The sequence below is a fragment of the Triturus cristatus genome, chromosome 6, assembly GCF_964204655.1.
Source record: "Triturus cristatus chromosome 6, aTriCri1.1, whole genome shotgun sequence".
NCBI classification, from domain to species: Eukaryota; Metazoa; Chordata; class Amphibia; order Caudata; family Salamandridae; genus Triturus; species Triturus cristatus.
Window position 1 is genome coordinate 31,181,482 of NC_140589.1, and position 19,926 is coordinate 31,201,407.

General features: G+C 43.4%; 1 protein-coding gene across 1 annotated transcript in view; it reads right to left on the minus strand.

The window, feature by feature from the left end:
* LOC146813687 (solute carrier family 22 member 7-like) overlaps positions 1-19,926 on the minus strand; it is a 217,197-nt gene that overhangs the window by 114,494 nt on the left and 82,777 nt on the right. Inside the window, exons 4-5 of the mRNA XM_085610180.1 lie at positions 3,023-3,191; positions 1,123-1,246 (exon numbers count right to left, since the gene is read on the minus strand). Coding sequence (XP_085466306.1) covers positions 1,123-1,246; positions 3,023-3,191 — 293 coding nt within the window. The remainder of the gene's footprint in view (positions 1-1,122; positions 1,247-3,022; positions 3,192-19,926) is intronic.

Consider the following 19,926-nt stretch of genomic DNA (forward strand, 5'->3'; position numbering starts at 1 on the left):
AAGTTCCCGGGGGTAGGGGGGGTGAGGGGGGGGGCAAATATAATGCCCCTTTGTCCGGTGGAGTGAGTTAGTGCAGAAACAATTTATTGGAGCTTGAAGGGCTTCAGGTTGGATGTAATCAATGTATTTGGAAAGTGTACCAGAAAGGTTGCTTAATATGCCAGTGTGCTTCTCACTATGTCAGGGATGCTGCATAGAGAGCCAGAAAGACTGCTCAATACACCACAGGGCTGTTAATTAGACAAATGTGCCAGAAGTGCATGCCAATGTGCCAGGCTACTATCAGTGACAATGGGGGGGGGGGGGGGGGTCCGTTTAGCAACTTAGTGCACTAACCTTTGGGGTCCCAGCTGATTGATCAGAGCAGCTGGAGCCTCCTGCTTGCTACTGCTTGTATGTGCAGATAGGAATAAGGAGAACAAGGCATTGTCTCCCACTGGTGAGTCTGTACCGAAATACTAGATGCTAAAATGTTCTGCTGAACATAATAACATGTTTAATCAGTATCTAATAGCTCCTATTTGTGGCTCTAGGATGCTTTTCCATCAGTTGAAAAGCCATGGCTTTGGTTGCACCATCATTATAGAAGCAGCCTACATTTGTGACTCCCAAGGGGATTGCTCCATCACATGCAAAGAGCACGGAATGTGTCCGTTTTCATTTTGTGTCACTCCAAAAAACACAAGAATGTTCTAGGCCTCTTATGGCTACCAATTAAGAAGGTAACTGATCTCTAACTTCTCTATACTTTGCAATAGACCAATGTTTTCTTACGTTGAATTCCATCTGGTCACATTTGGTATCTCTAATACTTCTCCCAGTTCCCAACCTCATCAAGGCTAGTGTATGCTTTTGATCCTTTCCTGTTCTTTGTAAGGGGTTATGGGATACATTCTTAAATGTGTCTGTGCAATCTACAGTCAAGTTCTCATGTAACTCTCAGATATGAAGCCCAGTGACATATTTTAAGGGATGTGGCTCAATACAAATCCATTTCATCCTCATTATCATATTTACTAGAAGTGGTTCAGGTAGGAGACACCAGAAAGTAAAACACAGAAGCCTGACAGAAGATTACTGCTGCATGTGATGCTCATGGCTCTATATTACACATCCTCTCACCTCAGTGCTGATCTTGGAGGACAAGGGTGCCTGACCGTTCACTGAAGAGCAGCGAGCCAAGAGGGTGTGAGCTTCCTTCACCTTGCCTTTGGTCAATAGCCACCTGGCAGACTCTGGGAGCCACCTGTATGGGAAGTGAAGAGGAAGGCAAAAGTAAAGCATTTAAACAACTACTTTAGCAACTTCAGAGCTTGCACAACGTAGATGAAGGCTGAATAAAAGAGACGCACATTGATACATTTGATTTTAGAAGAACACAATGACGGTATTACAAGTAGTTCAGAATCTCAGGAGACAGGAAATGGTTGTGAAGTAAGCAAATGATCATGACAAGACAACTGTGGCTTTGATTGGTAGAGGGCGGGGATCGGCTGAATCAATTCTCAGATGACAAGTAGCTATGAGGCACAATTAAAAACTATCAGACAGGACTGAAGCAGCAGTTTGTTTCATGTAGATAAGGTATAGGCAGAGATTTATGCTAGGAGACGAGAACAGGAGACAATTACAAAGATAGCAGCACAGTGACAAATGACAGTATAGATTTGGAGGAGAATCAAGATACATTCGTATGGCTCTGTCTAGAAGCGCTAGTGCTTTAAAAGATGATGGGATAAGAAGCAGAATGGACCACTGAGCTTTTAAATTTGTTCCCTTTTCCTACTAATGCCAGTACAGTGTCATTCTGGAGTGAGATGCAACTATTTTTCCATCTGCAAGGTACATATGGCTCCATGTGGTTCTAGGAGTGAGTCTCAAATCATTGTTTGTTACTATAGTATTGAGTGAACATTTTCCCATCAGCTCTTTCAACCTCCCGATTAGCTCAACATTGACACTATCAGGACCAGCTTTTGGCATAGCCCAGCTGGGCCCAGGCCCTGGATGTCAATTGTTGGGACTAAAATCTCCCCGTGTGAACTACTACCCTGAATGTCCCAGCTGCATCACTATCTGGATCCCTGGTACTGACTTTTGGTAATAGGCAAAAATTGATCATGCATGTGCCCCATGGCCTAGGCCTGTCCAATGATGATGCGGTCTATTTAGACATCGAGGGACGCACCAAGCACTACCCTTGGGAAGGCAGAGGGATCTGCCCTTACCTAGATTTAAATGACATGAGCAAGGTGGAAGCAGCAAACCGGTTTTGTGTTCAATAGAATGCATAATGTGAACAGCCCTTTTACCAGTGTCAATGGAGTGGGGCCTACTGGCCCACTTGTCTGAAGTTCCATGACTGTCTACTTAATTCACCCTTGGCCTACATGGATTGCATATATCACCAGAGGGCGCATGATACTTGCATGTGCCTGCTGTATCGCATGTGTGTTCCTGTGTAAGGCACATACCATGGAGGCCCGTGGGTTCCATATTTGAAGCCCAGGGCTCGGAGAGGCTGGAAAGGTGAGGACAACATTCCACAGACAGATGCGTATCAGTGACATTCCTGAGGCTGGGGTTGGACACACAGGAAAGGGAGAGGAGCAGAGTATCCTCTGTGCACATGAAAGGGCTCTTAGATTCCAGGAAGAGTTAATGGTCAGTGGGGTCTGGGCTCATTGACAGGTAGATGGTGAGACAGATCAGTTTGGCACTATCATCCCATGAAGACCCATGTCTCTGAATCTCTTTGGGGCCTTTGACCATGTCCATGACCCCTGTGTGCCAGGAGGGGGCCCCTGGGACTTGGTCTTTTTCTACTGATGCTGTTGGGGCCGTTGAGTCTGTTTGTGATCCCCCAATGCCAGAATATCTACAATAAAATCAAAATACAATTAAATGGATGGGTTTAAATATGGATTGAGGGGTACCAGGATAGTTGTTTCTGGTTCCCTGTATTTGATAAGTTAGGTGAGCATAGAACATGCATCCTCATGCCATCGCAGTGTTCACTCACCACATACTGATAATACTCAAAACACATGGGGTTGTGGCTGCAACAAGAAGCCAGCGCCAGTCCCGGATCAGGTACGCCACAAGGGCCAGAATCATGTTCCCGATGCTCCAGCACATGGTGATCAGTATTCCTGTCAAGGTGCGGTGCTTGATGTCCACCCACTCTGCAGCTGCAAGAGAAGACATAGAAGCAGGAATTATCTCTGTCCATAGAACATATAGAAGCAGGCATTCTGCAGAAGCAGGTATTCTCTATGTGCACTGTATCTATTGAGATCCTTCTTACAGTCTTTACAGCATAATTAGGGCCTTGTCCGATTCGGGCTGTGTTTGGTATTGAATACATTTTAAAATGTACTAGAAAAAGTGCTAATATTATCCTTAGATTGCCTGTAACATTTGACACCAGTTTTCTCTGTGACTAGCAGTCCACCCATAGGCACCTGGCCTGCTGCTGTTTGTGCTTAGACTTGTAGGGAGATGGACTCAACACTTCAGCAACAGAGTAGTCATCCAGCACCTGTCTAATGTCCATGTCAGCCGTAACACATGGTTACTGTGTACCAGGCATAGCGGATAAATCAGGTGACTGTCAGTGCTCCGGTGCAAGTTGGATAAGAGCACGAAGGTATGGAAGGGAGTGTATCTTCGTCTGAGGTTTATAGGAGTGGTGGTTGTCAGTGACTGGGCTTGTCTGTGTAGAGTAGGCATTATACAAACTGAAGGAGTCAGAGAAGTCCATGTGGAAGTCGGAAAATATCAATATAAAACCTCTGTATGGCATTAACTTGTTTTATGGAACTGTGTAGCAGTCACGTTCTGCAAATTACAATCATCAGAGAAGTGTTGAAAATGTTTTTCAAATATAAAGAAACTGGTGATGATGTGAGTGCAGTGGTCATTGGACAGCCTGGCCGGCACAGTGCCCGCTAGTGTGGCTTGTCCCTTGCAGGAGGTGGTGTGGAGATTGCACCCTCTTGTGCCACTTGGGGGGAATAGTACCCCTGGTGAAAGTTAGCTTTTTTGGAGGACCTGAGGATCCAAGCACTGTGAGGGTACCGTGAAGGGAATGGGAGCCAGGAGTGGAAGTGAGGCACAAAAACCCTGGTCGAACTGAGCCTGTGCACAGTGAGGCGTGGCGTGGAGTCAAGAGGAAGGACAAGGTGATCTGTATTATGCATTTTGGTATAGGGAGAAACAATTGAGTGGGGCTAGTGGGAGAAGGGAAGTAAACACTCCTAGAATTATCAGCTGGAATGTATGTGGTCTATCTGCTAAAGTAGAGGATTTAGAGTGGCAAGTATTTATTAGGACGAATGATATCTGTTGTCTCCAGGATCCATAAGCTACCACAGAATTTCATATGGAGGGCTATATTACGTACTACGCTCCATCGATTAGGCAGAATATGGGTCACCCATCGGGTGGCCTAGTGATATGGGTGTCCTTGAAGTTATTAAGCCTCATGAGTCCCATTGCTGTCTTAAGTATATCTAATAATAAAGTTCATATTAGACTGGGGGACAATAGCCCAATCGGAAGGTGTCATGGATGCCTTGAATGTTTATGGCCCTTCAGGGCAGGAGGATAGACATAAACCTATGTTGGACGACCTCAGGGAATTCATTTTAAGGGTAATATCAGATTGTGAAGTTGTTATGGGGTTATGGGAGGCAATAGGGAGAGTAAGTCCCAAAGGGAAGGGCTCAGGTCTGTGTTGTTGACTGTGGTCTAAGATACCTGAATGGCCACACTCCTTCTGATATCCCCACAAATGAGATCTCTCAGGGCAAGATGGGCTCAACTATCACATGTTTTATCCTGATAAACATTGAAGTCTGGTCAGTATGATCTGCTGGTAGTAACCAGTCCAGATAGTGACCATAATCCACTAGTTGCATCCCTTTGTGTATGAAATAAATTGGAATGTATTACTCTTGAAGAAACTCTTAAGGGACGTGGTACCTTAGATTTCCAGAAGGGTACTTCAAGGGCTATCAAAAGGATCCCTGGAAAATACAAACACCTAACCCAGGACTTGAGAAATTCAATCTAGCCTAGCATTGAGAAATTTCTGGTGGCAGGGCCTGAAGAAGTTGATGACACTAGGGCATTGGTCCTATTTGAAAAAAACATTCCCAAAATCTTCCCTTTTCCGATGACTTCCAAGAGTGTTGATCATGGAAGCTGTACAAACTCTATTAGTAAGTGGTAATTGGCATTTTGGCTTGGCTAGATAAATGCAGATTCCTTTTCAAACATTCTTTTAAGATTTATAATTTGCTAGCATAGGATTGAATGTATTGTTCCTGACGTAAACATGGCTTACAGAATCCTCCACACCTGCCATCACTTTAGCCATCCAGCAGGGATTCCTAATTCAGTTAATTAACAAGACTGACAAAATTGGTGGTGGTGTGGCTGTAGTGTACCACAATACTATTTGATGCTCAATATATAAATTGGCTTACATTGGGACCATAGAAGGTCCTTGTGGATCCCTCTTTTACGTTGGTTTGGGTCTTGATTAATAGATCTCCCGACTGTTCCAAAGAGTCCCTCAGCCTACATGTAGGCCTGGCAGGGCAACTCTCCATACTGTGCTCAAACTTCCTAATCTTAGAAGATTTTGACCTGTAGATTGATGACTTCAGCTGCTCTGTGGCCAAACAATTCCTGTCTACCTTAGAGTGTTTCAACTTCGAGCAAAATGTGTGTGAGCCCACCCATGCAGCGGGACACATCTTAGACCTCATTTTCTCTCACTCCCTGAGAGTATATACCAGTCCTGCCCCTAAGTTTACTTGATCCAATAACTTCATAATTCCTTTTAAGATTGTGCCAATTGGCCCACACAGCAGCAGCCATCTTTTTTGAAAGTTTCTAGACCTTGGCACCAGATTCCGGAGCAGCAACTATCAGAGGCGATTCTATTGATCGCAATTGAGCTGTCGGGCCCGGTCGATTCTGATCCAGCTAAGGTAAATAGCTGGCTATCCTCTGCCCTTGACCTCATTGTCCCTATAAAAATGATAGCAAAGAGGAGATTGAGGCCTTCTGCACCTTGGTTCTCGCTTGCTTTGATAGTGGAAAGGTCACCATGTAAACAACCTGAGCATAAATGGAGGAGAGGTTAAGATCAGGAGGCAAAAGCTACCTACAAGAGAGCTTTGATGAACTTTTGTAAGTCTTTCCTGTAAGGCACATAAGGAGTTTATCTACTCCACAATTTCCTCTGCTTCTAATAAACATTGTGAACTTTTTAAGGTTTTTAACTCCTTTCTATTACCCAATGCCATGCAAGCTTCTTGGACTCCTTCAGCTAGTTTATGTGAAGACCTCACTGCTTTCGTCTTCTTCGATAAAATCAAAGTGGTTTATAATCAGTTTCCATCGCAGAGGGCGTTGTCACCTGTCCTGGATAATATTTCTTCAGGGCCTCTACTGTCTGTTTGAACCGATCTCCCTGGAAGACTGTCTTTCCACACTGGCCAATTCTAACTCTGGTTCGCCTCTTGATCAAGGTTCTGCTGACTTTCTGAAATTGGCTACTCTGCTTGTCAGTCCGATTCTGAACAAGCTGATAAATTCCCCCCTGGAGTCGGCAGCTGTACCAGTGAGCTGGAAGCAGGCCCTCTTGCTCCCACTACTGAGCAAACCAAATGCAGACGCTAAGGTGCTTAGTAACTTTAGACCTATTTTGCTTTTACCATCAACAACCAAAATGTTGGAGAAGGTGGTTAATAGACAACTCTCCCATTTTCTGGAACATACCCACCTTCTACACGATGCACATTCTGGCTCCCAGGCAGGTTTCACCACAGAATGCGCTCTCCTTGAGGTCACTGAATTTATAAAGGATAGTGTTGATCAGTATGTCTTGGCAATGGTTGTGTTATTGGATTCATCTTCTGCGTTTGACACGGTCTTGCACTCTATCCTTCTTCCAGGTTGTAGAGTGCTAAAGTCCCAAGCCAGGCATGGGCTTGGCTCAAGTCTTACTTGGAAGGCAGGAGCCAGGTAGTTTTCTTGCCCCTATCACTTTAACCTCTAAACCACTTAGCTGGGGGGTGCCTCAGGGCTTGGCCTTGAGTCTGATCCTTTTAGTGTTTATTTAGCACCTCTTGCTAGCCTGATGGCAGCCTGGGATTTACATGTAATTTCCTATGCTGATGATACTCAGCAGCTGCTGGCCTTCTAGAAAAATTAGGTGTAAGTGCTGAATTATTTCAAGCACTGTCTGAAGGTGGTGTGGGATTAGATGAAGGACAATTGTCTTAAATTGAATTCTGAAAAATGAAATTCTTTTGCTTGGCACGACTCACTACTCAGATTCTCATAACTGGTTGTTTTTGGAACTCGGGCCCCCCCATGGCCTTCTTTATGTGTAAGAAATCCAAGTTTTAAATTTGACTCTAATCTGTCCTTTGAACCACAGGTTAAGGCCGTATCTGCTATCTGCTTCTTCACCTTGAAATCACTTAGGAAAATGCTCCATCTGAAGCTAAATGTAAGACCATTGTGCATTCTCTGGTAACTTCCAAGCTGGATTATACGAATTGTTTATACACGGCCTGCCATATTATTTGCTGCATCGTCTGCAGGTCATCCAAAATGCAGCAGCACAACTTATACTGAAGGTTCCGGCGTGCCTATAAGTTTCTATCATTGGCTGCCCATCTCTAGCTGAATCAAATTCAAGGCAATAATAGTTCCCTTTAAAGCCTTTCATCTGAAAGGTCCTCTGTATTTGAGGAGAAGGCTTAAAGATTGCTACCCGTGCTGAGCCTTATGATCTAATGCACTGAAGATTTGCAAGTGCTGAGGGTGTGTTAGGCAAAAGGAGGTGGGAGGTCCTTTGCATTCCTGAATGCCAAACTTTGTAACTCCCTCCCTATTCCCCTGCACTCTGCCCCCTCTGATTCGATTTTGTGCAAACATCTGAGGACTTTCCTTTTTGTGGTTTAGCTTATAGGTTCTGGGATTTTGGAGAGTGTAGTTGTTACTTGTATCTTGCAGCTACCGCCGTGATTCTTTCTTAGAAGCACCTATGTCCTTTATAAATTTTATTGAATTGTATTGTATTGTCTATGAATGCTTGATCAGGAAGAAGGACCTGTCTCATTCTCTGATGAGACGTTATGATAGCGCTGATTCAGATGAGAGAAGGGTGTTAAAAGTAGATGTAGGGAAAGAAGCTTGAGATATTCCTCAAGATCTGGGATATGGGTGGTACCGGCACTCATTTTTCTGCATTAAACATTTACTGAAAGGATGAGAGGGCAAAACACATAAAGTGGAAAGACATAGGAAGAGAAAGACGAAAACCTGTCATAAAGGAAGAAAGCGTTTTCTCCTTTTTAGTTGGGGAAGAAGGCAGACCACTGGGTCAAAACAAGGGTGACTAAAATGACCACTGGTGGCGGTGACCAAAAAAACAAAGGCCAAAAAGACCACCAAGGGAAAGATGGTGATCAAAAAGACAAAAACAAAAATTATTAAGGCCCCTGAAAATCTGCTCAGGAAGGTGGGCCCAGAAACTCATCACAGTCCAAGGGTGGGTAAAAGAATAAAAATTGGGATCCCAAGAAGGCTTGGTGTTTTGATTGCAAGACAACTGGACACCAAACTGGAGACCCTAGCAATGTAATAGGTCTCGCATTTGCGAGAGTTTAAGCTATTAGCATTGTAAATGACAATGCCTTTTATTTATGTTTATGTTTTAAAAACCAAAACATAAATAAAAGGCATTTTCATTTGCAATACCACTGCGGCCTCCATTAAGTAGGTTCCAGAGAGGAGGCGGTGCACTGGGCGGGGTCACCAGGAGGGAGTGCAGGAAAATCCCAAAAAGAATGAGAATGCGATTAAGCCAGGAAAAAGTTAGGGAAATGAGGTAGGGATAAAAAGCAAGTTCTGAGGAGTCTAAAATACAAAAGAAGTTAGGAGGAAGGAAGAAATTAGGGAAATGGGTTTTGGAGGAGCTGAATGGCAAACGAGTTAAGAGGAGCTGAAAGGCAAAAGAGTTAAGAGGAGGGAAGAGGGGGGACAACCTGACACAGAAGAAAACTAGACGGGAGGAAAAAACAGGGAAAACATGAAGAACTAGTTAGTTAAAAGGAAGGAAAAAGGAGAATAACGGGGGAGAAACAAGTTTAAAGGAGGCTGAAAAACAAAGTAAGTTAAAGGGGAGCCTGAAAAAGAATGTAATGTGAACATGTAAGGAGAAAGTAATATAGACGTGAGCTTGGAGAAGTAGCAGGCATGTGAGGCGCTAATGGTGAGGAGAGCATTGGAGAGAGCTGGACCGGTGACCGGCTGTTACACATGCTGTCTTGAAGGAGCGTGCCTCGATGCGGCTCTGCTGGAAAGAGAGAGCAAACATTGCTATATCTCCTTTCACATATATGATAACTCGAGTTGCAGCGGACGGACTTCATTATGTTGTTGCTCATTGAGATAGGTTTATTTGAAAAAGGTGATGCTAGTAGTTCATGCTGGACACCAGCCCGGTCAGGATGGTGGTGCATTCTTTGTGCATTATCACCCAATCAAGGCAGTTAACATAAAAAAGAAACAGATTGCAATAAAAACCAATGAGGGGGTCTGCAAAGGGGCCTACAAAAAGCAGTAATTCGAGCAGCGTGCTCTTTCGGCTTTTTGGGTTTCACCAATGGGTTGTCTGTTTCCGACCAGGTGCATAACGGTGAAAGGCGAACCACGATTCTGTTGTGTATACAAGATAAAGGCGCTGACGTAGCCAAGCCACTTCAAACACGATCACAACAAACAATGTTCCGGGCTGCTTTGGAAGTGAAAGCGCGTAGTGCCTGCAGGACCAGAAACTTATTATAGAAATTAGTGCTAACAGACAAAAATAATCACACTGTGTGGCAACTGAAGTAAAAGGCCAGTCGCCATGGGAGATTTCAAATGAAGAAAAGGCGGTACTAAAAAGGGACTAACAAGGCGATTAAGGAATCAGAAGCCAGCATTTACAAAGGGCAACAAAACAAGCCAATGAAAAATATGGGCAGAGAGTGGGCCGGGCTTCAAATACCTAACTCAATACTGCATGCCTCGAAGAGCAGCGCATGGGCTGCCCAGGCTCGACCTAAAAATGCCTCTAGTCCACCTGCAGCAAATCCAGCTGTGAGTCTCCAATTAGGATTAGAGGTGAGCCCTGACGCAGGCAAGGGGGCCACTGAGGCAACTCTAGTCTCAGAGGGAGGGGTGGATGCACCTACCCTGGCAGTAACCTGGAGAGATACAGACAAGAGCCAAATATTAAGGGGATTGTGGTAGAAGCCCTTAGGGACACTGGTGCCAGCATCACTATGGTGGCTAAGCCACTAGTGTCCCCAGATCATTATCTCCTAGGACAGACCTATGCAATCCTCAACGCTGCCAATCAGGCTAAGAAACATCCCATGGCCTTGATGACCTTAGATTGGGTAGGGGTTAATTGCCTCAAAAGGTTAGTGGTGTCTTCTGCTATCCCTATACAGTGGCTACTTGGTAATGATTTGGATCACTCAGCATGGGCCGAGGTAGATAAGAAAACCCATGCAGCAATGCTGTGGATGCTTGAATGGGTGTGTGTAAAAACAAGGGTACAAAGCAAAACCCAAGGTAAAATTGAATTTTTGGAGCCTAAAATGATAGACCTGGGTGTCGTCGGCATAGGATACTATACTGAGTCCATGCTGTCTGATAATGGCAGAGAGGGGGGCCATGTAGATGTTGAACAGCGTGGGACTGAGCGATGATCCTTGGGTACTCAGCAGTTGATCTCTGTGGGTTCGGAGAGGAAGGGCGCAAGTCTGATCCTTTGTGTTCTGCTGGCGATGAAGAAGCAGAAAAACACACAAGATGATGGACGGAATGTTGCACATTGGCAAAACATTCACCCCCAGTCACAGATCTGGGTTTAATCCATCGTTATTTTGCTCACCACACCACCCCAGTTCAGACATGGCCATATGCAAATCAGTCTTGACCCTGTGCCTCTTGGGAACAGTCCAGCCCGAACTGTCAAGCCATGTCTTCCCTGGACCGGAATCAAGCATCTTAGGACCGGTTTCAGCCCTCTTCAGCCAGGATAGCTTGACTCCAGTGACGTGGTGAGCACGGGACCCACGTCTGGGCATACCCTTCCCACATAGGGCAAACAGCAAAACACACAAGATGATGGACGGAATGTTTCACATTGGCAAAACATTCACCCCCAGTCACAGATCTGGGTTTAATCCATCGATATTTTGCTCACCACACCACCCCAGTTCAGACATGGCCATATGCAAATCAGTCTTGACCCTGTGCCTCATGGGAACAGTCCAGCCCGAATTGCCAAGCCATGTCTTCCCTGGACCGGAATCAAGCATCCTAGGACCGGTTTCAGGGTTTCACCCCTCTTCAGCCAGGATAGCTTGACTCCAGTGGCGTGGTGAGCACGGGACCCACGTCTGGGCATACCCTTCCCACATAGGGCGAACAGCAAAACACACAAGATGATGGACGGAATGTTGCACATTGGCAAAACATTCACCCCCAGTCACAGATCTGGGTTTAATCCATCGTTATTTTGCTCACCACACCACCCCAGTTCAGACATGGCCATATTCAAATCAGTCTTGACCCTGTGCCTCATGGGAACAGTCCAGCCCGAACTGCCAAGCCATGTCTTCCCTGGACCGGGTATGCCCAGACGTGGGTCCCGCACTCACTACGTCACTGGAGTCAAGCTATCCTGGCTGAAGAGGGGTGAGACCCCGAAACCGGTCCTAGGATGCTTGATTCTCCCATGAATAAAAACATCTTCGCAGCAGATTTGTTTGCTCATTTTTCTCAGTTTTATTCTCCTGTTATCAATTTTCTCTAGAGTTCCTCAGTCAGCTGTGCTCCGGCGAGCATTGGGATAGTGTATACCCAACCTGGCCTCTCCGATTATGCTGTCAACCTTATTACTATTTCAGAGGCCCTGGATTGAATTATTCAAAATAAAGCCCCAGGGTTGTATAAACTCCATGGGGATCTTTTCAGGGCTGAAAAGGACATTTGGTGCCTGCACTACGGCCTTAGTTTTTAAGGCTAGCTTGAAAGGCGCACCAATGCCACCTACCTGGGCAGGGTCTGAGATAATCCCAATTTTCAAGAAGGGTCCTAGCACCCTTCCCTCCAATTACATGTCCATAAGCCTTGTTGATAGCATGCAGAAAATCTTCAGTAGGGTTATTCTGGGGAGGTTGCGTGACTGGCTCATGGACACTGCCATACTGGCACAATTACAAGCTGACTTCATGGATGGTTTAAGTACCATTGATCAAATGTTCCGCCTCCCGTTATTGTATTGGAAATGCATTACACTTGGAGCTAGTTGTCTAAATGTGACGTTTGTTGACCTCCGGTTAGCCTTCAACCTAGTTTCTAGGGATGTTCTCTGGAAGATGTTGCAGGAAATGGGCTTTTTTTGTGTATGTCCGGGTTAGGTTACACACTGGTAATTTTGCATGGGTTCATTGTGGTTCCCAGGGCGAGCTCACAGAACCTATCCCTGGTAACCAGGGAGTCAGAGAGGGTTACATTCTTGCCCCAACCTTATTTTTGTTATTTATCAATGGTTTGGTGGCGTTTGTAGGGAATTGCGGGAATGACGCATCGACCCCTGCTGATGTTAGGATCCTGGCCTCTTTGTGGATGACACCCTCATGATCTCTAGAAATCCAATGGGAATTCAAAAGCTTCTAAATCAGTTTGGTTGCCTCTGCAAATGGAGGGGCTTAAAGGTCAACATCAGCAAGACTTCGTACATGGTTTTTAATCCTTGTTCATCATCCAGGCCCAAACCTGAACTCTATGGAACACGTTTGGAGTGAGTCCCAATCTTTGATTACCTAGAGGTTCACACATTGTACATTTTGATTGGGCTCCACATTTTGTAAAGTGCAGGATAAACTCAAACAGTATTCTAAGGGAATTAAAAGGTCTCAAAGGGCTTCTCAAATTCGTCCCATTTCTCCAGCTCTTCTGATGTACAACATGCAAGCCGTGAAGGCCACATTGTATGGGGCCAACATTTTTGGCCACAAATATTGTAGCTTGTTGGAGAAAGTAGAAAGTCGCGTTATGCGTTGGTTGACCAATCACACTGTTAGTACCCCACTTATACCTCTTCGCTTAGATCTGGGACTAAGAGCGATCAGTGCAAAAATGAGTCTTAGACCACTCTTGTATTGCCGCTGACTTTGAGCTGCCCTTGAGCTTCTCCCCTATCAGCAGGAATTAGAGGACGTTCTTAGAATACCTTGTGCTTCAAAAACAGCATGGGTTAGATACATTAAGTAATAATTTACCCAGGTAGGATTTGAGAACCTTTGGTCTACTAACCTCAGATCTTAGTGGGGTATCTAAGGCTACTTTAAAGGGTCTGTTTTGGAAGTGCAAGTTATCCTTATTTATTGTGCAACCAGGAGAAGGCTTCCTAGTTTCTGCTTTCCTTGAATTTAATGTATATTTTAATTTGGAACACTTTCACAATGAGGTTGAGCCCCCCTTAGCTAAGACACTTTATTTGAAATTTCATTTTGGAACTCTGCAACGATGTTCTTTTACTTCTAAATGGTAGCATGTAACAAGGGTATATGAAGGGTTTTGTCCCTTTTGCACTGAGATCATTGAGACTATTGGGCATGTATTGTTTTTTTACCCAGTTTATATGGAATATAGTAAAAAATTGATTCTTCCAAATTGTCAGTTATTGGGCATACAAGATTATAGAGCAGTGATCAGGATTTTGAGAAGCGACACAAGGCAATCTACACGGTTCGCAGTCTCATGATTTCTGTTGGTAAAAGACCTTTAGGTGAGAAGACAACAGTTTCCTCTGTGCTTGACCTACGCTGTCAGCATTTAAAAATCTCAAGAATTAGGTTTGGATGCAGCGATGATAAATATAGGCCATACAGTAATTAAAGAAGGCACTTCTTATGTTGCGAGATAAGTCGTTGTCAGGGTTGTACCTTCTTCAGTTTGAGACAGCAAAGTCAATGCAGACTCCTCATGTTTGACAGAATACAATCATTTGAGAGGGCTGTATGCTCCTCATCTGACCTTATATCCCATTGTTGAGAAACATAGAAGTTATAGGATGCACAAAAGTACAGAAGTTGGAAATTTTACAAATGTTTCAAAACTAAGAAAAGGAGTTACACAGGTTTAAAAAGGATAAATAATAATGAAGTAGGGAATGTAGCAGGTTTTACATATTTAAATTCTTCAGGAATTTACTGCTACTATGATGTAGTTGTCAATGTTCTATTCCACCTGCTACCGATAGTGGAAAACATTGAACAAAATAAAAACAAACATTTGAGCCAAGCTTCCATAACTCGGCTCAGTTTAGTACAGTCTCAAAAACGTGTTTTTTTCAACCGCATTTATATATGATATCGTTGATCACTGTAATAGCGGTTCATAGTTCACTTTTATTGTCCAACAAGATAACCAAGCACTTTTAATGGTGGTGCTAAGTCTTTTAGAAAATGAGGGAATTGAAGTAAATGACTTCTTTGGAACAAGCTATTCATGGAATCATGAATGTTGTTGGAAAGTTGTTGGAAAGTGGGTTACTGGTAGGGGAAGTATGAACCTACCCTAGTAATAGGGCCACCAACACAGTATAGGGTCCAGTAACGGTGTCAGGAGGCAGGAGTATAAAGTAGTTAAAAACACCAATACATCAAATAAGTAAGACACAACACACACAATAAAAATCCCACACAAATTTACGAAAATAGGAAATATTTGTATAAACAAATATACACCAAAATGATACAAATCAAATGCAGGGAACTAGAGATATGATTTTTAAAATATTTACCACTTTGTAGTGCTTAAAAAATATAGCACTACTCTGGGGCATCTGGTCGCTGTTGACGGGGACAAAGTCAAAGTTTGAGGCTGACCGTGATGGAGCCTTGGTCGGATATGCTAAGCGGGAAGCTCAGGTCAAAATGTTACTTTCAAACTTAGAAACTTATCTGGAGCTTTATCTTCTGACTCTGCTGGCTTGACCCTCCACAGCAGGCCCATTCAGTGCACGTTAACTGGCTTGACTGTCTGTAAGGCCCCGGTCAAATCCTGGAGGTCTGGACCTCTGGAGCTTTCAGCAGGATAAACCTGAAATCCTAGCCAGGTTGCGGTTGAAGGTAGTCAGCTTGACTCTCGACGTCAAGTCGGTCAACTTATGGAGCTTTTTCACAAAAGTTCTCCAAAGTTATCCAAACTTCAGGAGGTGCTTCCTGAGCGTCTCATTGTATGTGCAAAGTGTCTAAAACACCAATCCACAGGTCTGGAATCTCCCAGATGGTCTCTGGGATGTCTGGACTAAAATGTCCACAATGCACCTGACCAAATCCTTAAAGGACCACTGGACGTACTCTAGGATGGGGACACTTGGTGGAGATCATGCAGGTGGGCACAGCTAACCTGCAGCTTGCAGGAAGTCTGCTCCTTAATCCTTCAAGAATCAAGGCACAGTCCCCAGGGCTGTGGTGCCAGATTGTGTAGGAGGCGCAGTCATTCAGAGTGGAGGCCTTTGGGTGCAGATACAGACTCCAGCAGGGCAGTCCTTCACCTCCTTGTAATTTCCTGAAACTGATCTGGGAGACTATGCAGCTCTCAAGTATTTATTCTGTGTTCTGGTGCAACAAGCAGGGGGTTACCTCTGTCAAATGAGATGCAAGGTGCCACCCAGAAGCATGACAACTTCCTCCAAAGTGTGGCATCTTCTTGTCTCACAAAGCACTGCACTTCCAAAATCCAACATGGATGAATTCTCTCCAGAGGAGTAAGAGCTGGCTAAACCAACCAACAGTGTGGCTCATTTCCATTAGCTCTGCTCCTCTGACCCCTGCAGGTTCCTGTCCTAAGCCTGCCAACTGGCTGGTGGCACAGGATGTGGGGGTGGGTGCGCCTGGAATTCCTTACTGATCTGTTCTGTCTTTGAGCTCAGTTTAATTTACCCAGCCCCCTCTTTGGGAACTATCCCCCTCATCTTAAGAGCTCCCTCCATCAGATAACCTCTACTCCGGCCAGGCCACTTTATCACCTAATTAAAGCAGCTTGGCTAAGGCTGTCAAGGCTGACCAATCCGCAGAGACTACTAGAAGGCAAGATTTTGGCTTACAGAAAATAAAGGTCTATAACTTCTCTTACGTACTATGGTAAGTTCAACAGCGGCACATTTTTGGATTCATCAATACCAATTTTTAGTCCTTGAATGATATTTTCTCCTTTCTTAGCAATAGTTAAAACCTAATAGCGTATTGCAATGTTAGCCTATGGAGCGAAGTATCTACAATGGGGAAACATGAAACGGGCAGTGGTTCCATCACCAGAGCTTCTAAAACATATTGTTTAAGGTTAAGTGACATGACCAACACCCCAGGGACACCTATCGGAGACCATGAGGGTGCCCAGCATGCACAAATAAGGTAGATTATCACTTTAAGAATGCCCATACCACTAAAGTCGAGTTTACTTACAATTTACTTTTAAAGACAGTCTGCAAAGCCAGACTGCCTTTAAAATGACAGTATGTACTCAACAGTGCACACATGCACATGCTGGAAATCTACTGGTCCTCTAAATGTCCATGTCCTATTATATACTAGTGACATATAGGTAGGTTGAACACACCAGCCCTATTATATACTACGGACATATAGGGTCTCTCAATACCAATTGTGAGAATGTATGAAAGACAAGCTGCAAGGCAGGACTGCCTTTAAAATGACAGCAAGCTCATGGAAGCAAACACATGCAAGTGCAGAAATGCTGCTGGGCCTCTAAAACTCCTTCCTCTATTATATACTAGGGACTTATAGTAGATAGCACCCCAAGGCCCTATTATCTACTAGGAACTTTTAGGGTCTATCAGTTGCCAATTGCAAGTGTACCCTATTACATGCACCTTTTTAAACATAGTACTGGCCCTGAACCTTGTTAGCAGAGCCTAGGGTACAGTCTGAGACAGTGACCATCTGTATCATTCAGCAAAAAAAAAAGGGTGAGCAGGGCAAAAGGATGACTTTCTAACAAATGCCTTAATTATTCCTATTCAGGCAGAACAGATATTAATTCGGAGTAAGTTGTGTACCTTACAGTACCAGATTTCAATTCAGTAGCTTTTGAAAAACCTTTATTGAAAACTATGCAGAATATTTTGTGCTCAGACTGCAGATCAGAAGTGCTGTCTGCATTCGCTGTGAGACACAGTTCAAGATATCCTGTTCTCATGCTACAAAGGTGTAGAGCATGAGAAAAAGCTTAGTACCCAAGCAGTCGATAAGAAGTCCAATAGAAAAATTTAAATCAACACAATTTTGATTATCTCAGTTACTGTGAGTTCCAATAAGAGACATAAGCTAGATGACAGTAGATCAGCAACATGTATTCAACAAAAGACAACCAACACGTTTCATCACGATGATGTGACTTCTTCAGGGCTGTAGATACAGATACATAAATACAAAAACATAAATATTTTAGTTTACAATACATTCTAATGACATCCATTGCATTTCTTCACACAGTGGAAGCAGCAGTACTTGTCACCACAATGAGAGGAGGGAAGCCATTCATGCATTGACACATGAACATAGTGGAGGTCAGCCCCGTATATTTACTGCTGAACCTCAAAATATTGAAATATATATATTTTCTCAAAGCAAACTGTAGAACGATTAATGCATACGGAAACTGAGGACAACTTCAAACTAATCAAATGGAATTTTTTCGGATTAGTGTAAGTTGAATCACAAAATGTTTTATAAAAAAAGACCCTTTTTAAACTCTACATTAATATGTGTTATTATGACCTTTAGGGGATCTAATATGATATGTACATATATTTTATTTTTATTCTCAGTTCGACTCAATACGTCCTTTACAATAACTGACTTTCAACGGCTGACCATTCAACTGTTATTAGAGGTCAGCGATATACAATGTCGCTGTCTGTCTATTTCTTTTTTCGAAATAGTGAGTGAAGTACTTCTTTCTCACTACACAATGGATTCGGAGACTCTGAGGGTCTGACACCCTTTCACAAAAAACTTTTCTTCAGGGTGGCAAATATAAATATCTGGACACTCAGACCTCGTGATAAAGCTGTTCTTCTTTTCTTTCTGATCTATTTCTATATTTCAATATTTCGAGATTGGAACTCACAGTAACTGAGATAATCAAAATTGTGATGTATTAAATTATTCTATAGGACTTATTTTCAAGTGCTTGGGTACTACGCTTTTTCTCATGTTTACATGGAGGTATCTGTACCAACTTGTTGTAGGCACCTATGGTAGTAGGGTGCCATTGTTCCACTATTGCACCAATCATACATAGTTCATTAGCTTTGTAAACATCCCCTATATTGTAAGAACTGAGATGTGCGGTCTTCTAAACCACTACTACCTGTTCTGAAAGGTGTAGAGCAGATGGCAGTAAACTAAATGCTCTGCTGTTGCCATTATTTCCCACCATGGAGATTCAATCAACTCTGGTCACTGCACTGCACACCTAATTAATTTCCCTGGCTGAGGGGAATGTATTGACACATCGAACAGCAAAGCAAAGGTTACCTTGGAAACTTCTAAACTCAGAGATCATATTTTTAGAACCTAAGTTCTAGAAAAAATAATATTGATAAGAATATAGCTGCCTATGAACAGGCAAACTCTGTGAAAGTTCATGTTTATTGTTGCTAAATGGCCTACTAAGGATAACAAGCTTCTAATGATTTGACTTTGTTTAATAGTAATAAAGAAAGTTTCTATTAAAATGATTTAATAGTTATGAATGTACAGCAGACAAACATCTTGGGTTGCTTTAATAATAGACTTATTTTAGAACTTATAGTTTCAATAATGAGTTACTGACAGTGATGTCCAGTAAGTACTCTTTAGAATTCTCCTCTAAAATAGTTTAATGATGTGGGTTTTTAAAAACTCTCAAAAATGTATTTTTCCCCATAGTTCAAACATTACCTGACTGGTATATTTAATTTGCTTGTAATTTCCTTGTAGAGTGATATGCCATTTACCCAGCTCTTGTAATTTAAATGGGATCAGTGAGCCGCAGCACATGTTATGCAACCTACCTAAGTAGCACTTCAAAACTTGCCCCAAGCCTGTCATCGCATCCCATATAGAGTGTCACACTGCTGTGTCGACTTGGCATTTAAAACCCTTTGCCAAGCCTTAAACACCTCCTTTATTACTCATAATACCCCTATGGTAGGCCTTAGGCAGTCCGTATGGCAGGGTGCTGTGTAATTTCCATTTGGGAGCAGGGGATATGTCATGGTAAAAACTGATTTTTCATGACACTTTTAAAAATGCCACTTTTAGAAAGTTGCAAAAAGAACAATTGATGGACAGAATGCAGAACTATGTCATACATTCACTCGGTAAAGGGATCTGTGCCTAAATCCATTGTTTTTGTGCTCCCCATGCCAATCCAGTATGAACCCAGCCATATGCAAATCATTCTTGACCCTGCACCCAATGGGAACAGTCCAGCCCGAAATGCCAGGCTAGGTCCTCCCTGGACTAGAAACAAGCATCCTAGGACTGGTTTCAGGGTTTCACCTCTCATCAGCCAGGATAGCTTACCTACAATGGCATGGAGAGCACAGGAACCACGTCTGGGCATTCCCGTTTCACTCGGGGTGACAAATGCAAAACGAACAATTGATGGACAGAATGCAGAACAATGTCATACATTCACCCCAGTACAGAGATCAGGGCCTAAATCCATCGCTTTTTGCTCACCATGCAATTCCAGTTTGAACCCAGCCATATGCAAATCAGTCTTGACCCTGTGCCTCATGGGAACAGTCCAGCC